Genomic DNA, 20,901 nt, shown 5'->3' on the forward strand with positions numbered 1-20,901 from the left:
AAATCATCTTTATAATGTTATAAACGATTATAACATATGGTAAAAGGTTTAAACGTATATATACACATAAAATGTGTATCCACGTGTTAGATCGAAACATATTAATTAAAGCTGCTAAACAAACAGTTTGCTACTAATTCTCATTAGTATAATTTTTAAGTTATTTCAAAATAATATACTAAAAAAAATAATAAGATAATAGAGCTAAACAAACCAAAAAATTAAAAGAATTTTAATTATAAAAAATATAGTATAAAATGTTATGGGATCACATGCTTTAAAAATAAGCATATTCTTTCTAAATTACATAGTAATATTAAAAAATGTCGTCTTATATATTCTTCAAAAAAAAACAATATTATTTCTTATATTTCTATATACAATTTAATTTTTATACAATATATTGGTAATGCAAACATTTTTGTGAATACTTGCTATATATCCTTTCTCAAATTTCCTTTTTATATAATAGATGGTGACATAAGTGTATATATATATTATATTTAACACATTGCTACAAAAGTGGTCTTTCTCAAATATACTCAAACTACAAGTCCAACATTTTTATTTAATTTATAGATTCTATATTGCTACACTTATATAATGTGTCATATTTTCCCCTTTAATAATTAATGTGATATGTTACACATTCAATTTTTTAAAAAATTTTGTAAACCTTGCTAAATGTCTGCACGTTTTGCATAAACGCATTATGGATTAGGCAAATGTCTACCTCTTCTTTACACGGTAGCTAACATCAAATGTTATATACCAAGTATATCCTTATATTTATTTTTTTTTTAATATTGCTCCAATTTTATGAGTACTCACTATATCGTCACTCAAAATGGTTTCATTTTACATATACATAATTAGTAGTAAGAGTCTTGGTCAGGTTGATAAGTCAAATAATATCGATCTTCTAGAGAATCTAAAGACTCATTTTCTGATTCATATTTCGCTAACTCCTTTTCATACTCTTCGTAATAATTATGCTCAAATGGTTTTTTTTTCCGTTTTTTTGGCTTAATACTTGATTCTATTCGAGAAGACTAAAATGAAAATGTAAAACATGCAAAAAAATATATTTAACTTATAACTGTACATTTAAAGGAAAAATAAATTATAGCTTCTAACATAATATTATTATCTTTTAAAATGTAATATGTAATTACCCTATTGTAGTAGAAAAGGAAGAATATGATTCCAAGTACTGCTGCAGCCATGATAATATTTTTAACAGTATTTGAGTCTAACTTATCATATAACGTTTCTGAAGTACCAGGAACATCCGTAATGGTAACATGGTTTGTATCTCCCCCAGTGTTTGAATTATATGATGATACTGGGTTAAGAGCGTACCCAGGGCTTCCTTGAGACGGGTGACTCAAAGATTTTTCAGTTACGGCTGCTGCAGCCGGTGCACGTGTTAATCCTCCTTGACCTACTTGACCTGTTGAGCTTATTGAACCTCTTGCACTTGGTGTACTTGTTGTAATTACTGAACTTCCTGAAGCTCTGCTACCCAATGCTCTTGATGAACTTGACGAAGTTTGTGATGCCCCTAAAGATGATGCTCGTTCTGATGTTGTTGGCCTTGATGGACCTAATAAAAATGAGAATAATGATGGTCTTCCTTGACTTGACGAACTTCTTGTACTTGTTGTAGTTACCGTATTGGTTGTAGTGGCTGTATTTGTTGTAGTTACTGCAGTCACAATAGGTGATGCCTTTGTCGCAGTTACGGGAGTCACTGTAAGTGGTGCACTTGCTGTAGTTACTGTAGTTACTGTAGTCCCTGTAGATACTATACTTGTTGTTGTTGTTGTTTTTCCTGGTTGAGTTGTGGCCACTGGACTTGACACAGTTGATGTAGTTGCAGCAGGTGACGAACTCGATGAGCTTGTTGCGACTACTGAAGCTTTTGGTCCTGCTGTACCTTCTGAAACTTTTTGACCTCCTAGAGGTGCTTGACCTGCAACAACTTTATCCTTTTCCTTGCCAGCAGGGAGTGCTTTAGGATCTGGTTTATCTCCATTTTTGCATTTTCCTAATTTATATATAAGAGACGTTAACTCATGCTTATGATTACAAGAAAAATAGTCAGTTATATTCGTCCAAGAAAATAACCCGCATTGGGCAATCTTATACTTATCGTGTAATGACTTAAAATTCTCAAGATATGTTAAATGCTTAGTGCAATCATCTTGCTTTTTGGAATTACTAATTTTTTTAATTTTATCAATATTTTTAAAATAAATATACGAAAATATCCTCTTTTTTAATTCATCTAATTTAATATCTTTTATATTATTTTCAGGCTTACATTTACTCAATTTTGCCATACTAATGACTGTCCATGCATCATTAAGATCTTTAAAAAAAGGTACATTTTCAATCTTTGCAGATTTGTCAGCATGAATTGCACCTATTTTTTCATATAACCAATAACGTATATAACTGCAGTAATTATTGCGTTCCGAAGGATTCGCTTTACTTAATTTAACTAAATGACGTACTAGCTTAATGCAAAGGTCTTTGACTTCTGCGCTTTTAGAACTTACTTTTTTATCGATTCCATTACAAAGTTGATCAAAATCAGAAGATTCACCAAGCTCTGAAAAGAATTTTTCTGGATGTATTTTATGCAATTCTACAGCTTCTGCAGCCTCCTCCTGATAATAAACATGAAAAGGTTAACATATTAGAACCAAAGATACGGTTCTCATAATAGAATTTTTCTTTTCTTTCAAGTTGAACTAATGTAATTAGTAATGTACAAATAAAGACTTATATTCATATATACCAAAGTTTTCCCAGGTGGTTTCGTCATTTTTTTTGGATATTATTTGAGTTTAATATAATGTAAAATATTATTAAACTATGAACATTTACATTAAATATATATCTATATTTTATATATAACCTTCCATCGATAAATTTTTACGCAGATCTTTTCATTATTCGCAGCACTTAAAAAAGCTTTCACTTTTTACTACTCAATTTTAAGGTTATTATGGAACAAATTCCTATTGTATTATTTATAATAAAGCAAAATACCACTATTAAAATATCATAAAAATAGAAAAAAAATGTAGCACTTTATAGGCTCAAATTAAATATAAACAGTATTCTAAATCCTAAAACGTTTAATTTACATATGTATTATATAATTATAGTTTCGATAAGTAAAAGAAATTATTTAAAAATATATATATTTATTTTAGGTTTTCTACGAATTCGTAAGTATTCCTTAAAGAAAATTACAATGATAGTCGTTAAAAAGGTTTCTATATATGACAAAATATGTTTTTTTAATGAAATTTATTTATAACATTAATATGATGTATTTATATTTCCCATTAGCATTTGAGACGAAATAAAAAAAATCCTAAAAATTTATTCATATTTTTATAGTTTTTTTAAATAATTGTTTTTTTGCTATTAGGTAATAGCACGATGTAATTCAAATGTTCCATAAAAAATATATTATTTTTTTAGACTAATTTTATTGCCATTTTATTTGATTCTTTTTTATGCCTCTACATAAATGTACTAGTTGTTACAATAATATAATTATCAAGTTTCCATAACTGTTGTGCATAAAAATCTAAAATAAAATGCGGAATATGTACAATCGTAAGGTATAATATGCGTATAACACATTATAACAACTGTACAACTCATTTTTAATAGATAAAATAATGTTATTTTTTGGGGGGGAATGGTCCACAAAAATTACCTTATCATAATCCACTTTTTATTTAAAAAGTACAATATAATTCACAAAATATTCTTACGTCACTGTTAAACTTTTTTTTTCGGTACAAGGTATGCAAAAAATGTTTGCGTCTTTGTATAAGACAATGATTGAGCGTACTTTCATTTAAAACGCTTTATTAAAGCACGTCGTATGTAACATTAAAGATTTGTATAGTGTGCGAAAAGACCATAACAATGTAAACTGCACATATTCCTATATGTAATTAACATATTATAGAAATACTTTAAATCTAAACGCTGAAAACGAACAGAATTCCTTAAATAAGCCCTTAATAATAACCATTGTAAAATGCTATTATTTACTCTCTACTTAAGAAATGAATGCCTAAAAGATTTAAGATGGCACCTTATGAGCAAAATAATATATACAGTATTGGCCATATAAAATATAACATTCTAGGTCTTATTATTATTTCTTCCAGGTGTTAACACGTTATGTTATAATAGAACTCCCATTTGGAACATTATCGTGTAAGGTTTTCATTACCTTTCACAAAAAAAAAGTAAACGAACTAATGGTACTAACAGTACAACCAAATAAAAATGATCAAATATTAAAATGAATTAACGACTAATATACCTAACATAATAAAAAAATATATGTTAACTGCTAACAAATTACAAAATATTTTATCGTTTGTAATAATTTAAAATGTTCTAATTTAACAATATTATTATTTCCTTCCTATTACACAAATGTTACGAAACAAAGCTAGATCAAATACGTAATGCACATATATTGTGATAAGCTAAAAAATGAAAAATTTACGTGTGCTTAAAGAAGCTAATAATTTAAGACTCAAAAAAAGATCAAGAAGTTCTCACTAATACAGAGATATATTAGCAATCGTATTAATCTATTTATTTGATACACATTGCAAAAAAATGGCTATATTGAAATAATAAAAAAGTGTCGACTCTTTTTATTTCTTATTTATGCCATTATTTAATATGAAAAATGTAAATCGTATTTATTTGTTAATATTTATTATTAGTACAATTAATTTCTTTTTACGCATAAATCTAAAGGATATTTTTTAGAACAAATTTTGTTGCATTTGTTAGTGCGACCTCAATGAAGCTACTCAGCGTTCTCAATTTTATTTATTTTTTTTTCATTATGCATAAACCTTACACGAACATGAACATTTTTTCATCGATTTGAAAAGCTTGCATTTAGGTATATCGCCATCACGATATATTTATTTTTTGCACACAAATGTAACAAATGCTTAACCATACATTAGTCAATTCAACTTTTTTGCTATCATTTCAAAAAATAATAATATAAATAAATTGTACTATTTATGATAACTCATATATTAATTTTCAAAACACGCCATTGTTATTCTAAAACACATTTATTTATAAAATTTACTGTTTTAATTATTCATACATACGAATAGCAGTGATATAAAGCTTAATACGAAAAAATTAACTCCCGTGCTGCAAATGTGTGTGCACATATATATATAATATTTTCCCAAATTATTTATTTAAACAGAAAGTAAGACGACGTAATAAAAAAAAATGACAGGATGGCGTGGATTACCTAAAGGACTCCTTAATATTTTCCGAAATTACAATCAGCCTGAATGTATGAATAAATATGTTAATTATCAAAAAGAAATTCAAAATGAAATTTCTGCATTAAGTAAAAGGGACCCCCAAAAATTCTGCAATGACTGTCAAAGTATTAGGCAAAAGATATTTAACAGATATAGTGAAATAAAATATTGTTACGATTACGATTTATTAAAAAATAAATTAATAGAAGATGATGAAATAAAGGATTTTTTGGAAAAATGTCTTCAACCACCTAAATGTAGTTACAATGGAGTGTCTAATGCTAGAAATCCGCCTGCATTAAAAAGAAAATCAGGAAACACTTGTAGAGGAAGAAATGTTTGTAATAGTATAGCAACACCAGTACAAGAATCAGCAGGTAAAGTACAACAAGAATTAAAACTCAAACCCCTTGAAACAAATTTACCACCAAGACAAGAAAACTTAAATATAAATCAACCGCAAGCAGAGGGAGGAGGGTTAACAAAAGCAAACACAATTTCAGATAACCAGAAGAATGTATCCATTACTAATAACCCTGCTGTAGTTCAACCTCAAGCTTCTGACCCCAAAGGTAGTCATCCTTTTAGTAAAGGTGGACATGAATCTATTCCGAAACAACCTCCATCTGCTTCACAGCATTTGTTACCTAGTGGATTTGATAACAATTCAAATGATTCTTCGCCACAAGTTAAACCTGGAAGTGAAACTAGCACAACCGTTATTGCTCAAGAAAAGGGTTCAGAAGCAGTCATCCTTGGAAATGGTCAACATAGTCCCCCGTATGTAAGTAGTAGTGCTCCTGGTGCACAAGAGTTAAGGAGCACAATTTCTGCACCTCAAGACAGTGATGTCAGACGCCTCGATAATAAAATTCCTGGTACTGAGAATCATGATGAAAAGCCTCCAGGCGGTGAAGATGGAAGTGCTATAACCGTTGGCGATAGAAATTCTGGTAGTGAAGTTGTTGGTGATTTCGTTGATCGTACTCTAGATTTAAGTGGCGATCCTCTTTACAGCAAACTTACTGATGATAGAGTTGATGGGGAAAAAATTTTCAGTCAGGCTTTCGCTGAAACACCTATTGATGTACAAATTAGTGATGCAACTACAGGCGATAACTCCGAAATACCATATAAAAAATATACCACAATGGCTTTAGCACCCACGGGAATCATTATGCTGATGACACTTCTTTCTAAAGTAAACCAAATTGTATTTCACTGAAAAAATCATCCACATTTTAATCATATATAATGATTAATTATCACATGCTTTTTTTTTTTATAGTACACTTCCTTGGGAATGCTTTTTACCAAGAAAAGAAGGAACACACGAAAAGACATTAGACAAAATATAGAGAGGATACTACTATTGGAATCTCCCGCTAAAACAGAAGAAAGTAGTTACTCATTTGCATATAGTCCTTCTCAATATTGGGAAACGTGATTATGTGAATATTCAAATATTGATAAATCATGTATTTCGTTAAACATCATATAAATGTAAACTAATATTTCGTCATAGTAATTTTTTTAATTGCATTTTTCATACCAAATTAACGTATCAATGATGGCATGCTCTATTTAAAGATTTCTAGTTATAAAAGATATGTATACAAAAATTGGATTGCTCTACGTTTATTAGAATAAATCGATACATAGTGATATGTTTATTTACAATTTATAAATGTTACATGTTCTTTGAAATGTCTGTAACATTTTATATATTAAAACGGTTTTCCAACTGTACATTTATGCATCTTTAAATTCAAACGAATTGTGTGCAATCCTTTGTATATTCAATATTACTTTTTTAATATAAAATGAAAACATAATAAACTTTTTCGGGTTTTTTAACACTAATAATTTTTTTATTCCTCTACTGCTGAGTTAAAATACGCCTTTAAATGTGTTAAAATGTTTTTATACACATGCCCCTTTTTGCCAGTGCGTTATTTTAGATGATTTACTTCGGTACTGGTGAACAAATCAACCACTAAACAAATTCGTAGGAATATTCTTCTTATAACACAAAAAAACGAATCTGAATGTTACATTTAAAAGATAATTTTTTACCCAAATTTCGTGACTTCTTTAACTGCATATCATCAATATATACGGAAAGGATACAAAAATAATATTACCACGGACACGTAAAATGCATGAACTTGAGGTTAAATCATCTTTAATAACATATACAAATTTTTCAAATGGAAATCCGATATTTTGGAAAAAGTTAAAATAATGTTATAAGTTCGATGTCGATGGAATAGTAAAAAATAAAATATACATAATCATAACAATTACTTGCTAATATACATATAACAATGCGAATTCATTAAACATTTTTACGATTACGTGCATATGAAAATATACATTGCCGTATATTCCTTAAAAATTACAAAGAGTTATTATTTTCGTTTAAAGGCTACTTAAAGTTAACACTAATTTTTGCGAAATGTTAAATAGTTTTAGCAATTTTTTCGAAAAGAATAAACAAAAGATGTAGTCATAAAGTAATGATATAGAATTAGTATCTGTATCATAAATAACGTTAATTAATACAATTGTTGGGTAGCTTTGCAATAAGACTGTACATATTTTTTCAAAAATTAGTTTAATTTTTCTAAATGATCTTTCAAAAACGATCAAAGACAACATATATCGTAACTTTTTATTCATATCGCTATTTAGGTTTCTTAATCAGAATATATGATTTATCATTACACTGCACTGCTACGTTTTTTTTTTGAATATTAACTGAGAAGTATTTATTTATTGTTCCTTATTTCATCTATTATCAGTTCGTATTTAAATGTAATTCGTTTTTTATTTGTTAATATAATTAGGTGTGTATATTCTTTTTTTAATGTACCTATTTTGAGTATTACCACAGAAATGAAATAATATTTTAGGTGACATTCATGCAAACGATTTATATCTCATCCTTTATGAATTTATCACACAAAAAAATATATCGTCATTGTAATTTTATCATTTTCATTTATTCGTAATCCTCGAAGGGTTTGCGCTCTTTAAAGGGTTTTTTATAGCTAAATATTATTCATAAAGTGTAACATTTAGCATGTGTGTATTTACAGGCATGTCTTGAATTCATCATGTGGTATGCTGCTTAGTCTCTTACATATTTATTTGCAACAATATCATGTTTGGTGTTACTTACATAGAGCATAATTCTTATCTTTGTGCGAAAAATCATTCGATATATTGCAAATGTAATTTCGTCACTTAAGCGTATCCCCTTTATATAATACCCTATGGAATAACATTTGCAATTTATTCCTAAATTTTTTGTGTCAATGTTCTTATACCTATGCATATTACACATTATGCGAAACTATTACGTATTATATATGCCTGTTTTATTTTCATTGAGTTCAATTTTATGACATTATTGAATAAAATCCCCGTAAATTCACATTTTTCTTTAATGGGCCATCCTGCAAGCTATAAAAGAGTACTACACCCCTTTTCAATTTTAAAACGTGTATCCGTGTCTTTGTAACAATCAGATGAATGAGATTGCTTTTTCGTTCCATTATTCTATTAATCCTTAAACGATGCCCTTCAATCACGCTTGTTTCATTATTCATACTGTTTTGTATATAACTTTTTATACTATAATTAATTTCTCATTAATGAATATAAAATTTTGTTTCTTTTTACAAACTATTGATGTATGTACAAAATTGATATTATAATACACAACACAGATAAGTAGCTTAATTGTTTTTTTGTAAAAAGAGATTACACAATAACGTGGAAGTATTACTTTTTATTCTAATACGAACATGTTCAAACTTGAAGAAAACTTCTTGAATTGATAGATTAACACATTTTATTTTTAATTCTTTTCTTTTATATAATGAGGTCATCATCCTTTTTATTTACATTATAAAGTTCATTAAACAAGACAAAACATTATTTTCTAAAAAAAACAGTGTAACATGACATAGTTTTATACGTGTTCATTATGCAAGAATCTTATTTAAAGCAGTTACCTTCATATGAGTTTTATAAAAAGCTGAATGAAACAAAAGTTAATGGTATTTCTGAATACTGTAAAGAAATTAGCAAAAATTTACCTCAAAAGGATAACATTCAAAAAATTTGCACCCTACTCATAACAAATTTATTTCTTTTGCGAGATAAACATTATGAGGATACATCATTTTTTAATAAGCATTGTTATGATCTGAATTATTGGTTATATAAGCGACTGTCTGCGTTACTAAATGGCAATAAGCAAAATACAGAACTTTATTCCGTCATTGAAGAAATTCATGGATCATGGAAAAAAGTTGTTCAAAATGAAATACTTGATAATACAGATAATAGATGTATGCCGGAACAAAAATTTTATGAAAAGAAACTGATTAAACTTTTGAAAGATTTGTTTGATTACGCTGAAAATTATAAAACAATTGAAAATGAAATTACTAAGTCCAGTGAAGAAGCCAAAAAATATTGTTCATATATTTTAGGAAAAGTTCCTTTATATTTCATGAGTAAGGAATTATGCTCATCTGGAGAAAGTGACAGATGCACAACATATATAGGAAATTATGAAGAGTATAATCCTAGTGCATTATTGTCTCAATTATCATGTCTTGGAGGAGAAATAGGTAACATTCCGCTTGATAAAGATCTTATAAATGAAGTGCTAAAGTTGCAACAGTCTATCCCTAACTTAATGATCCGAGATCTAAGTCAGCAAACCAATCTTCAAGGTGCATTTATGAAATCTTTGGAAGGTTTAATGAAAAATGGATTTGCCTCAATAGGTATTGAATCTCTTTTTAATGCATTTCCATCCTTATCAGCTATACTTAACTCTGATGTGTTTAAGCAATATGTTATGCCATCTCTTTATGGTACTGGAAGTCTTATCCTTTTTTTCATTTTATACAAGGTAAATTCAAAATATATTTTAAAATATGAACATTTTAAAACAGCATTAATAGTTTGTTGTTTTGAAATACGTACAATTATAAATTACGCACAATTCATATATATGTGTATATCTTTCCCCCTTTATATTTTAGTGCAAGTCTAGTTTTTTCGGTTTTAATATGTTCCATGGAAGGAGTAGAAGAAGTAAACTTTTAAGGAATATGGACCCAACTGAATTAATGGGTGGCGCATTAGGATTACCATCCCCCATGATGCCTATAAACCCATACGGTTTACGTTATCAACCCATGTAAAAATAGTGTATACGATAATTTTACTAAAAATAAGTGGATTTATCCCAAACAGTTGTTAACACTCAGAGAAGGGTAAACCCCAACTGAAGTTTTGATAACACATTTAAAAAGGTTAAAACAAATATAGTAGATTACTATTTGTTTATCATAATGATGCAAAGGTAAAAAAGTACATAGTACTGAAGATATTTGAATTTTAAAAAGGTGATTCCAAACATGAAACGTGTTGTGCAATGAGAAATAATTTAAAAGATGCTATATTATATCTGGAAAAAGACAACATTCATTACAATTTCCATTTTAGAGATGAATACAATTACATCTCTGCTGTGTAGTGTGGTCGCTATAGATGTAGCAAGTTAACCAAGTTGCACTACTGTGTACCTTTCAATTTATGCCTTATTACCGCCAGCACCTTTTGTAAGCAAATATTGGTAGTCAGGATAAATATTCGTAAATCCATCAAATTAAAAGTTTTTCTAAAATGTTTAGTCAAAGTTATGCAGATATAGCATGCAAATATCCTAAAAGATCGCGCTCTAGAAACTTAAAATTTAGTATGGAGCGTAATTCAAATGTGAATATAACTATACGCATGTCGCTGTAACTGTAGATATGGTTCTAATGCGTTTGTAATATTTTAACTGTACACATTTTTACCACCATAACACTGATAGTCATTTTAATGTCTATCTGTATTCCGTGTAACGCAGGCATATCTGCTATAATTTAAACCATTTATTTGTTTTTTTTTTTTTTTTTTGTAATGATTGTAAGGAAATGTACTTTTTCAACGAACATTTTTAATTCTTAATTTTTGCGTATATTTGTAGGAATATTAATCATATCGACGTGATTACATTAATATACATGTGCACCATTCATAAAATTGTGCTAAAAGAGGCACGTTTCGCACAGAAAAAAACGGATTCCTTTTTGTTTTTTAGTTTCATAGATGTACATATCCCGTTACAATTTATCATTTTTTTTTGTCAAATAAAATTGTAATATGTTTATATTTTATACAAAATTCCCAATTTATTTTCTAACATATATTGCTATCATAAATTTTTTTTCCGTAAAGAAAAGGGTGATCATGTACTCTTATTTATTTTTCGATCATAATCATACATTATATTAAATTATATGCTGTTTAGCACTGAAAATTATGTCATTCCTTAGAGCAAAAATTAATCTGAAAATAAAAATTTATACTTGACGTGCAATTCCTATTACAATCTAGTGAATTGAAAGTGTAGCAACATGAAGGTAATTCCGAACGTATTATTATTCTCAAAATAAGTTCAATAAATACTTTACAATATGGAAAATAGTTACATATTTGATGTATTCATTTATAATAATTTTATATTTATATAGAATTAAAGGAATCGATGTTGAAAATAATATTAAATATGTTATTGTAGCAAAGAGTAAATTATTCTTTTTATAATATTTGCAACAATTTTCATTTTACTATTACTTTTTCGATAATTTTTTTTTTTAAATTTATTTTATATATTAAAATTTTACTTAATTTTTTAACGTAATATATATTTTAAATTTTATTCAATTTTATTAACTTTTTTTATGTATCCTGATACTGTTAATACAATATAAGTCATACTTTTCGTTATATCGTAGGACATAAGGTGTATATATTTTATTTGTTTTCCTTAGAAAAAAAAACATATTTTTTTAATTATATAAATCATTACAAAGAAGGCATAGATTTTTACTTTTCTGTGCCATCTAAAATTGTAAAATTTCGTTATTTTTCTTACATTTAAAATATTAACTTTATAGTTTTTCATAATATACATAGAAATTACTTATCTTCGTCGGAAGTGTCAAAAATGAATAATCTTGCAATGTTCAATATGTCCAAATCCGCTGGCATTTTCTTCCTTCTTTTAGGGATTGCGTTGTTGGTAAGATTAAGCGATTTTAATTATCGCAAAAAGGAGAACGCTTGTACGGTGTAAAGAAGTATCTGTTTTAAACATACATAAAAGTACATATTCTTATTTATCCTAATACCCCTTCTTTTTTTTTTGCAGAATAATATTACCACTCCACATGGTAATGCAGCGTTGAAGTCAAATATAGGTGCATTCCCAAGACAATTATCGACACTATCGGAAATCGTAAAACATTATTGTCCAAAAACTGAACTAAACGGAAGCAATAATAAAAATGCTGCAGACCAGAAAAAAATTTCTGAAATATATTCAGAATTAAGCAAGTTAGAATTAATAAAATATTGTATATGTACGACCTTATTATTAAGCGATGATATGAGTACTTGTCTTAGTAAACATAATAAATTCCTTACGAAAATGTATAATAATATGGAAAAAAAATTATCAGACCACCTAATTGCATTAACCACGAAATCGGGGTTTCCTGAGGAAGATAAAAAGAAATTATGGAAAGAATGCAATGAAGGAATTAAAAAAGAATTTAAAGAAGTAGAAAATTATTATAATCGTATTTTTAAGGATTCTGAGAATGCTTGTATAATACCGGGTCTTCTTTTTAACATAAAATTGCGAAAATATATTAACTTGTGGAAAAAAGTTGCATATCGAACTGAAAAAAAATGGAGTGACACTTTTGCAATGAGAACAAGTAAATATCAAACCCTAAAATCAAAGTCATAATTTGAAAAATAGCATTAAACAAATGAATAATGGTAATAGGAAAAATAAATTAAAAAAATTTCCAAAAATCCTAAATCATTACGTTTAATTGAATGAAAAGTGTAAAACATTATGCACATTAATTTGGAAAGGTTCACAATTTGCTGGAAGGAAACAATATAAAATAAAAATTCCTCCTACATTTTCCAACGAAAAAATGGCATAAGAGTTATCATGCATTTTCTGTTATCTTATATATGATATACGCCATTTTTTTCGATAATGTACTATCAAATTGTATTTCTTATCATTTTTGTTAGTACCTTAAAAATATTGACCCTCTGTATGGCCTTATTTTGTTCATTTAATATATTTCAATTTTTTGAATTGTCCTATTCATTTTTGTTTCTACTGCGTTTGATATCCCTCTTTCCTTTTTATCATTAATGTAACAAAACCTTTAAGGAAGAAATCATTGCAATTATTATGCATCTTCTTTAATAACACAAATTTGTGCCTTTTTATGAACATATGATGTGTTCGATAAAGAACCTGATTCTTTACACAAATACAAAATGCATCCTCAATTCAAATTTCTACAACGATGAAGGATGACCCCTTTTATGTGTCACATCGCTAGACACACGCTTTAATCATATTTTGTTGCCCTTCATCCAGATACGAAATGTAGCATTTCTGTTATGAAGTTGAAAATATAAGTTATAAAATCATGCTAAATATAGAAAATCAAATTATTATATTGTGGCTAATGTTTCGTGATAGTGTACGGCTCTTTATAAGTAAATAATTTTATCCTTTTCAAAAAACAATACATGATACGACAATGTAAGTATGAACGACAATGTATAGTAGATCAAGTTATCAGTATGTCCCTTCCATTACCATATTTCAAAACTAAATGTCCATTCTTAAATCTAAAAACTTTAAAATAAAGAAAAAATGATAAAAGAAATCATTAGTTCGTACAATATTTTTGCTTAAGTGTCACCTTACATGCATTCTTCCCTTATATATAATTCCGACATATTATGCCTCTCCCTAATTGCAACATATGCATTTTTACAATTTAGTATAATATGCTGTAAGTATACGCTAATTTTATTATTTTTTTTATTTTTATAGTTATATTTACTATTAATCAAACGTTCAACATTTTTAATGAATATCTTAAGCTATTGTGGTAAAGAAATTATCGAATAGCTATTGTTTCTGTAAAAAAGTCAAATTTGGTGTATTCTTAATAATTTTCATCTTATATTTGTGTCAGACTAAATAAACCCTTATAGTTCAATTCAAAGATGTTTTATTTTGGGGGGGAAATTATAGAAAATTTTCTATGCTAACTTGCTATATAGAAACAATGCAGATTGTAAAACAACTACGTCATTATGCAACATGAAGAGCATAAAGAAAATAATTATAGGATAGTCTGAAATAGTTATTATAAACTCAGAAACGACATAATAAAAAATGACACTTCAAGAAAAACATTATTTTAACACCTTATATTTCATTTGTCATAGGTAGCTAACTTGGTTATAAATAATTATAAACCTCTACTACATTATACATTATGCTGATCGTCAATAGTCAAACATAATATAGCTTCTAAACGTATAAACATAATAAAGATAATTAAATCATTAAAATAAGTATAAAATTGGTTATTATAAATAGCTACAATAAAAAATGGATCATTTGTAATAAGACCCTTATAGTTATATATGTAACGGGATCTCCTCAACACAAATAAATATTCACTTTACACTAATAGGTGTTTTTATAATACATTTCTTAAATAAACTATTAATTATTCCATTAAAAAGTGGAGTATTCTGTTATTTCAGTGAGTTAATTTAGGAACAGACTAATTATGCAATGTAATAATGTAGGATAAGAATGAAAAATTCTTAAATAATTGTGTTACTTAATATGCATACTCATAATTTATGAGGTGCAACGTAACAGTTTTAAAAAAAGTTAAACAAAAAACATTATCCTTAATAAATTTTATCTTGATTAAAACCCATCATTAAAAAAACGAAAAAAGAGGTGGAAATATAAAGCTAACATATGTATATACCAAGAAAAATAATTCTTACAGATTTTAATGATATCATAAATAAGAAAGGATGGATAATATTTATCCATTTTAAAACTTAGCGTTTGAATCAAAAATGTACAGATTTATTTGCACATAAATGTTTATAATGAAAACATCCATTTTATATTTTAAATAATGATCTTTTTCGAAATGCATAAAACAAGCCATATATTTTTGCCAATCCTTCTCCTCATAAGTTTTTCACCATTATATGTATATGAGCTACTTTATGAAGATATACATTATGTGCTTTCGAAGCATAATCAAAAGGGTATATATACTCTCAAAAACTTAAATTTTATGTAAGGGTTAATAAATTGGAATTCTTCATTATTTTCCCTTTTATGCACGTATGATCCATTTCTGCCTATTTTATCAAATAAATCACTAATTCAGTTATGCTTACGTTCCAGATCATTTATTTGACTGTAATGTTGACTATATTCAGTATTATCTGTATTTTCCTTTTTTTTAATTCTTCTGTAACTATGAGTACAGGTAAATGAGTATAATCAAAATTAACCTAATAATCACAGGAAAAAATATATATTTTATTATATAAATGCATGTTTCCCACATTCAGTATTCTACCTTTCTCAATAATTTGGTGCATATTAAAATAAATTACACGTAAGCTTATTTGACAAAAAGAACTTTTATAATATACTTTATTTGGATCGAGCTTTGATATTTTCCCTTTAAATAGAGCTATATGTTAATCATATAAAATAATAACATTTGTACATAATGAAAAGTATTATTTGTAAATTTTCTTACTCTATTTTATTATTATTTAACTTAATAAAATATTAACATGAATATATACCTTTAAATACATAAAAGTTAATATATGTTTATAAATCCTACAAAACGAACTGTTGCCCATTCAGATTATAATATTGTATTGATTATATCATACATGTTATAATATCCAAATAATTCACGCCTTTTATTTCTCACTTCTGAAGCAAGCTTAATGACAAAGGTTCAATTGATATTTTAAATTATCTATATTAATGAGCACATTACTCCTTTTATCGTGATACTAATTTTAAAACTTGGTTTATAAATTCATGAAGTACATAACACATTTGTTATGCAGAATAGGATTATCTAATCCTTGAACAGTTATAAATACTCTAAATTTCAGAACACTTTAAAATTTTATGTATTATTGACAATGGATAAATTCAAACTTTTATCACGACTATACGTAATTCTACACAATATTTTACTTTAACATTTAAAATCATTTCGATTTATATATTGTCCCTTTTATTTTATAATGTATATTTTAAAAAATTAGCAAAATATTTAAGTATACATAAATTTGGATCCCTTTTAGGGTTTGTTCAAAATAGAAGAAAAAGAGTTACCCACAGAAGTATTTTATTATTATTTGAAACACGATACTGCGAATTTAAAAAATTATAGAAAGGAATGTTCTGAATTAAGTCCTCTGTTCAACAAATATCCGAATGTCATAAAACTTTGTAAACAAGTTCTAAAATACTTAAAAACTAATTATTCAACGTTGAATAATCAAGCTAATGATTATGATTTATGTAAACTCTTGAATTACTGGGTATATAATAGATTATTTGAAATTTTGGGTTCTAATGAAAATTCGTATGTTTACATTGCCTTTGGGGAACTTAGTCGTATCTGGACTACTTTTGTTGATGTTAATTTAAAGAAAACTCATCGTAATACATGTAGACCTATGAGTGAAATTGTTAATCATTTTAATTGGGAACAAAGAAAGGAATTATATGATTACCAAGTTAATTATGCTTCCCTTCGTAAACTTGTTGATTACTATGATGTTAAATGCATAAAATATTACGACTATATTGAAAAAATAGCTAACCTATATAAATACTTTGATGAACCTTGTTCTTCTAATAATAAAAATATTTGCCCAGATTTTTATAATGGTATGAAACAATATAATCCAAATGATTTTATACATAATCTCCGTTGTTATAATAAAATACAGGAAGAAAAGAAAGCTGCTGCTGCCGCTAATAAAAAAGCTGTAGCTGAAAATCTAGAAGGCAGACCAACATTACAAGGAAGAGCATCCTCAGATACCGGTCCCCATTCTGAGAATCCAACAAATGGGATGATAACTCCTGATTCTTCACAGTTAATGCGTGACAATTCACACTCTGCAATAAAACCTGGTGATGTACTACTGGGAGTAGTTGTGACTTCTATGACTTCTGGTTTTTTATATAAAGTAAATACTAATTTGAACAATACATATTAATCATGTATGGTTGTTCAGGACTTGCTTCATATAGCCATAAATAATAAATTCATATATTACATATATGTAATATTATTCTTTTATACACAAGTTTACACCCATAGGAAAGCGGTTATCCAACAGATTTGGAAGGAAAAGAATGATTGGAAGTATCCTAAATGAAGAAAACAATGCATTATTTGATTATACATCGGATTCGTATAATCCAGGTTATGGTGATATAGAACACTATATAGGATACCATCAAGCGTAAATATTTTTAATAGGAAATAGTTAATAGTGAGAATTAAAATGTGATTAATAATGTTAAATATAACCAATTGTAAATGTGCAAATAATTAGGGAAGCAATTATTAATTACATTGCAAAAATTAAAAATTAATAGGTATTAATAATGATATTACAAGAATATTTATGTAGCAAGATTTTTTATAAAAAAATTAATATATTATTTAATCATTTCTAAAAAAGGAATCATGTTAATTTAATTCATAAATAAAGACATGCCAATTCTGCTTTAATTAATTCATCAATAAACAAATTAAAAACGCTTCTAAAAAATTCCGTCCATTTTTTAGTGATCACATATTTTGTATATGTAAATATAAAAGAAAGATATAACAATAAATAGTTTTGTCGAATGGCCAAAAATACATAATTATTTGAAAGGATCTTTGTCATTTTACAATATTATTTGAGCACTAAAATATTTTGACAAGAAGTAAAAGTTAGTATATTGATTATTTACTACATTATTAAAGATTTCCTGGTTCAGGGTTTAGGGTTTTAATTACGCTTCATCCATTTTGTGTGTTTAAACCAAAAAATATAACACCATTGTGTATTATTATTTTATATGATATTACATATTCAACGATTCAAAATTTTAGCCGTGAATTTGGTTAATAATTAAAATATAAAATAAGTCTTAACCACACATCAATTCTTTCTAAAAAACTTAAGGGAAACTAAAAAATTATATTTTAATATGCTTCTAACTTCGTATTTTATGAAATAGGCACAATGGTGCCACACTTGTTGCAAATGCGAAATTTAATTACACTTATTACGGAGCATCGATCTCTATTGCACTACTAAAAATATATTTTTATAAAAAAAATTCTACCTCATAATTGTTCTATTTTGACGAATCAAACAGGTGCACACTTTAAATAATTGATTTTCCTTTATATTATCAAAAACAGATGATGCACTATTTTGACAATCGTATATGCCTTATATAAATATTCACTTTTGTATTTTCATTTATTTGATATTTCTGAGCAATTCTGATATTTGCTATTGTTTGATAAAGGAAATTAAATTATTTAATTAATATATATTATTTCGTTTGCCAAAAAATTCGTTCAATTCTGTTGTGAACATGAAACATTTAGAAAACTCGTAACCCATATTTAAAATATTGGAATATTTTTTACTCTCCTTTTATTTTTTATATTTAACGAACTACTTTATATTCAGTGTTCATCTGACTTATTTATTGTCTCTTCATTCTTTTAAGTAATATATTAAAACCATAAAACTTCGTTTTCTTTTCCCATGCACACATGATTTATGTATATACATAATAGGCAAGAGTAAATGCATACGATTCAAATAAATCATATAAATAACACACAATTTTTGTAAACATTCTGATCCTGTATTTTCCCTTGAAGTATTTATTTTCTCTTGAGTAATACACCCATTTAATGCATTTCTTTATTGTATATGAAAAAAAAGATTTCAATTTAATAGAAAAATATATAAAAAACACTTATTTGTAAATTAATATTTATAGTTATACATTTTTTACACAAAATATATAAACAAAGAAGCAAAAACTTGCATAGATATATATTTCGTTTTTAAAATTAAATTACAATATTTATACAACAAATTATCCTAAATCTAAGTAAATATGACATTTGCAAATATGTTTTTATCAGGATTGGCAAAGGTAATTACAATATATGATTTTTATTTCAACATTTCATTTGTTATGAATGATAATAAATTTTTTTCATTAAAATATATGCTTAAATACCCATAAATTTAACTATGTAATCCCTATTTTCAGTCATCCTGTTCAAGTCCATTGCCGTCCAAAAATTTTTATGATAAATGGGATTCTCATTTAAACTCTATAAAAGATTATTATGATATATGTAAAGAAGATAAATACAAAAATAATGATAAATTTCTCAAACTTTGTTCCATGGCTTTGTTGTATTTAAGAAATTATGATAAATCAACTGAAAGAAAATCTCTTCCTTGTAATCGTTGTAGACTGTTTAATTATTGGATAGTTGATCAATTAAATAAAACTTTCGGGGGTGAGCGTAATTTGGCCTTTGGTTTTCTTAATTTTATAGTGAATAAAGTTCGTGACAATAGTCAGTTCATAAAGAATAATGAGTGTGAACTTGATTTGGAGGTTTCTTCAGATGATAAATGGGAGGAAAAAAAGGAATTCTATGAATATGTTATAGATTATTTTCAAATTAATACAAGGGATAAATTGAACCATGAGACTTGCAAAAAATACATAAATTACCTTCAAGATAAAAGTTCATTAAATACTTATATCAAAAAAATTTTGCCTGACGTGAAAGATAATAAATTGTCTAAAATTTACGGGAAATGCCGGAATGTTAATCAGAAAATTCTCTTATCCAAATTGCAAAACAATCCAAATGATTTAATTTATGATGATTCTGAAGAAGAAGGAGGTCTACAGCAACTCCCAAAGCTAGAGGGTATCTCTGAAGAAGATGCATCAGATGATGGTAGAATAAATGGACCAATGCCTTTTAGCGTACCCCAAGGGAAATTTGATGTGTCTTATTATATCAAATCGATAAATTCATCTCCTTATACTATGCCATCTATACTTTCAGTAACGGGGGTATCCGCTCTAGCCATGTTTTTGAATAAAGTTAATATATATTCTATTTATTCATATATATACTATCAACTACTACTAATGACCTATTACAATTCAAAACAAAATATTATATTATATTCATATATTTTTTATATTTTTCCTTTTTACATTAGTTTAAATCATCTGGATTCTTGTTAAGAGGGGGAAGAGTACGAAGGACACATTTTGCTGACGGTTTTAATAAAGAATCCGCAAACGAATTTCCAGATTATTATGCTGGATATCCTATTGACAATTTGGAAAATGATCGAATAAATATAGCTTATCAGACTACGTGAAACATATTACTTTAATGTTTTGCGGAATATTAATCGAGTTAGCAAATAAACGTGAGAA

General features: G+C 27.0%; 6 protein-coding genes across 6 annotated transcripts, besides 12 other annotated features; 4 read left to right on the forward strand and 2 right to left on the reverse strand.

Annotated features, from left to right (window-relative positions):
• Positions 1 to 872: 872 nt before the first annotated feature.
• Positions 873 to 2,345, reverse strand: PVX_004495 (hypothetical protein, conserved; the record flags this gene model as incomplete). Its single annotated transcript, XM_001608327.1, has 2 exons — positions 873 to 1,052; positions 1,176 to 2,345. The coding sequence occupies 2 exons, from the start codon at positions 2,343 to 2,345 to the stop codon at positions 873 to 875; spliced, it is 1,350 nt and encodes a 449-aa protein (XP_001608377.1).
• Positions 1,655 to 1,833: a microsatellite.
• A 344-nt stretch (positions 2,346 to 2,689) lies between the features above and the next one.
• Positions 2,690 to 2,727: a microsatellite.
• Positions 2,728 to 5,833: 3,106 nt separating this feature from the next.
• Positions 5,834 to 5,858: a microsatellite.
• A 376-nt stretch (positions 5,859 to 6,234) lies between these two features.
• Positions 6,235 to 6,262: a microsatellite.
• An 87-nt stretch (positions 6,263 to 6,349) lies between these two features.
• Positions 6,350 to 6,392: a microsatellite.
• Positions 6,393 to 6,769: 377 nt separating this feature from the next.
• Positions 6,770 to 6,790: a microsatellite.
• Positions 6,791 to 7,772: 982 nt separating this feature from the next.
• Positions 7,773 to 8,033, reverse strand: PVX_004505 (hypothetical protein; the record flags this gene model as incomplete). The annotated part of the gene is made up of 1 exon (XM_001608328.1): positions 7,773 to 8,033. One exon carries the CDS (start codon positions 8,031 to 8,033, stop codon positions 7,773 to 7,775), a length of 261 nt encoding a protein of 86 aa, XP_001608378.1.
• Positions 8,034 to 9,345: 1,312 nt separating this feature from the next.
• On the forward strand, positions 9,346 to 10,579 carry PVX_004510 (variable surface protein Vir4/14-related; the record flags this gene model as incomplete). Its single annotated transcript, XM_001608329.1, has 3 exons — positions 9,346 to 10,156; positions 10,196 to 10,284; positions 10,418 to 10,579. 3 exons carry the CDS (start codon positions 9,346 to 9,348, stop codon positions 10,577 to 10,579), a joined length of 1,062 nt encoding a protein of 353 aa, XP_001608379.1.
• Positions 9,438 to 9,524: a microsatellite.
• Positions 10,206 to 10,269: a microsatellite.
• Positions 10,580 to 11,323: 744 nt separating the features above from the next.
• Positions 11,324 to 11,440: a microsatellite.
• Positions 11,441 to 11,567: 127 nt separating this feature from the next.
• Positions 11,568 to 11,681: a microsatellite.
• Positions 11,682 to 12,056: 375 nt separating this feature from the next.
• Positions 12,057 to 12,115: a microsatellite.
• Positions 12,116 to 12,918: 803 nt separating this feature from the next.
• PVX_004515 (RAD protein (Pv-fam-e)) lies at positions 12,919 to 13,242 on the forward strand (the record flags this gene model as incomplete). The annotated part of the gene is made up of 1 exon (XM_001608330.1): positions 12,919 to 13,242. The coding sequence occupies one exon, from the start codon at positions 12,919 to 12,921 to the stop codon at positions 13,240 to 13,242; it is 324 nt and encodes a 107-aa protein (XP_001608380.1).
• A 1,743-nt stretch (positions 13,243 to 14,985) lies between these two features.
• Positions 14,986 to 15,014: a microsatellite.
• A 1,512-nt stretch (positions 15,015 to 16,526) lies between these two features.
• PVX_004520 (variable surface protein Vir4, putative) lies at positions 16,527 to 17,871 on the forward strand (the record flags this gene model as incomplete). Its single annotated transcript, XM_001608331.1, has 3 exons — positions 16,527 to 16,559; positions 16,692 to 17,588; positions 17,710 to 17,871. 3 exons carry the CDS (start codon positions 16,527 to 16,529, stop codon positions 17,869 to 17,871), a joined length of 1,092 nt encoding a protein of 363 aa, XP_001608381.1.
• A 1,668-nt stretch (positions 17,872 to 19,539) lies between these two features.
• PVX_004525 (variable surface protein Vir16/32-related) lies at positions 19,540 to 20,843 on the forward strand (the record flags this gene model as incomplete). The annotated part of the gene is made up of 3 exons (XM_001608332.1): positions 19,540 to 19,578; positions 19,699 to 20,556; positions 20,679 to 20,843. 3 exons carry the CDS (start codon positions 19,540 to 19,542, stop codon positions 20,841 to 20,843), a joined length of 1,062 nt encoding a protein of 353 aa, XP_001608382.1.
• Between the last annotated feature and the right edge of the window lie 58 nt (positions 20,844 to 20,901).

The sequence above is a fragment of the Plasmodium vivax genome, chromosome 6 (assembly GCF_000002415.2).
Source record: "Plasmodium vivax chromosome 6, whole genome shotgun sequence".
Taxonomy (NCBI): Eukaryota; Apicomplexa; class Aconoidasida; order Haemosporida; family Plasmodiidae; genus Plasmodium; species Plasmodium vivax.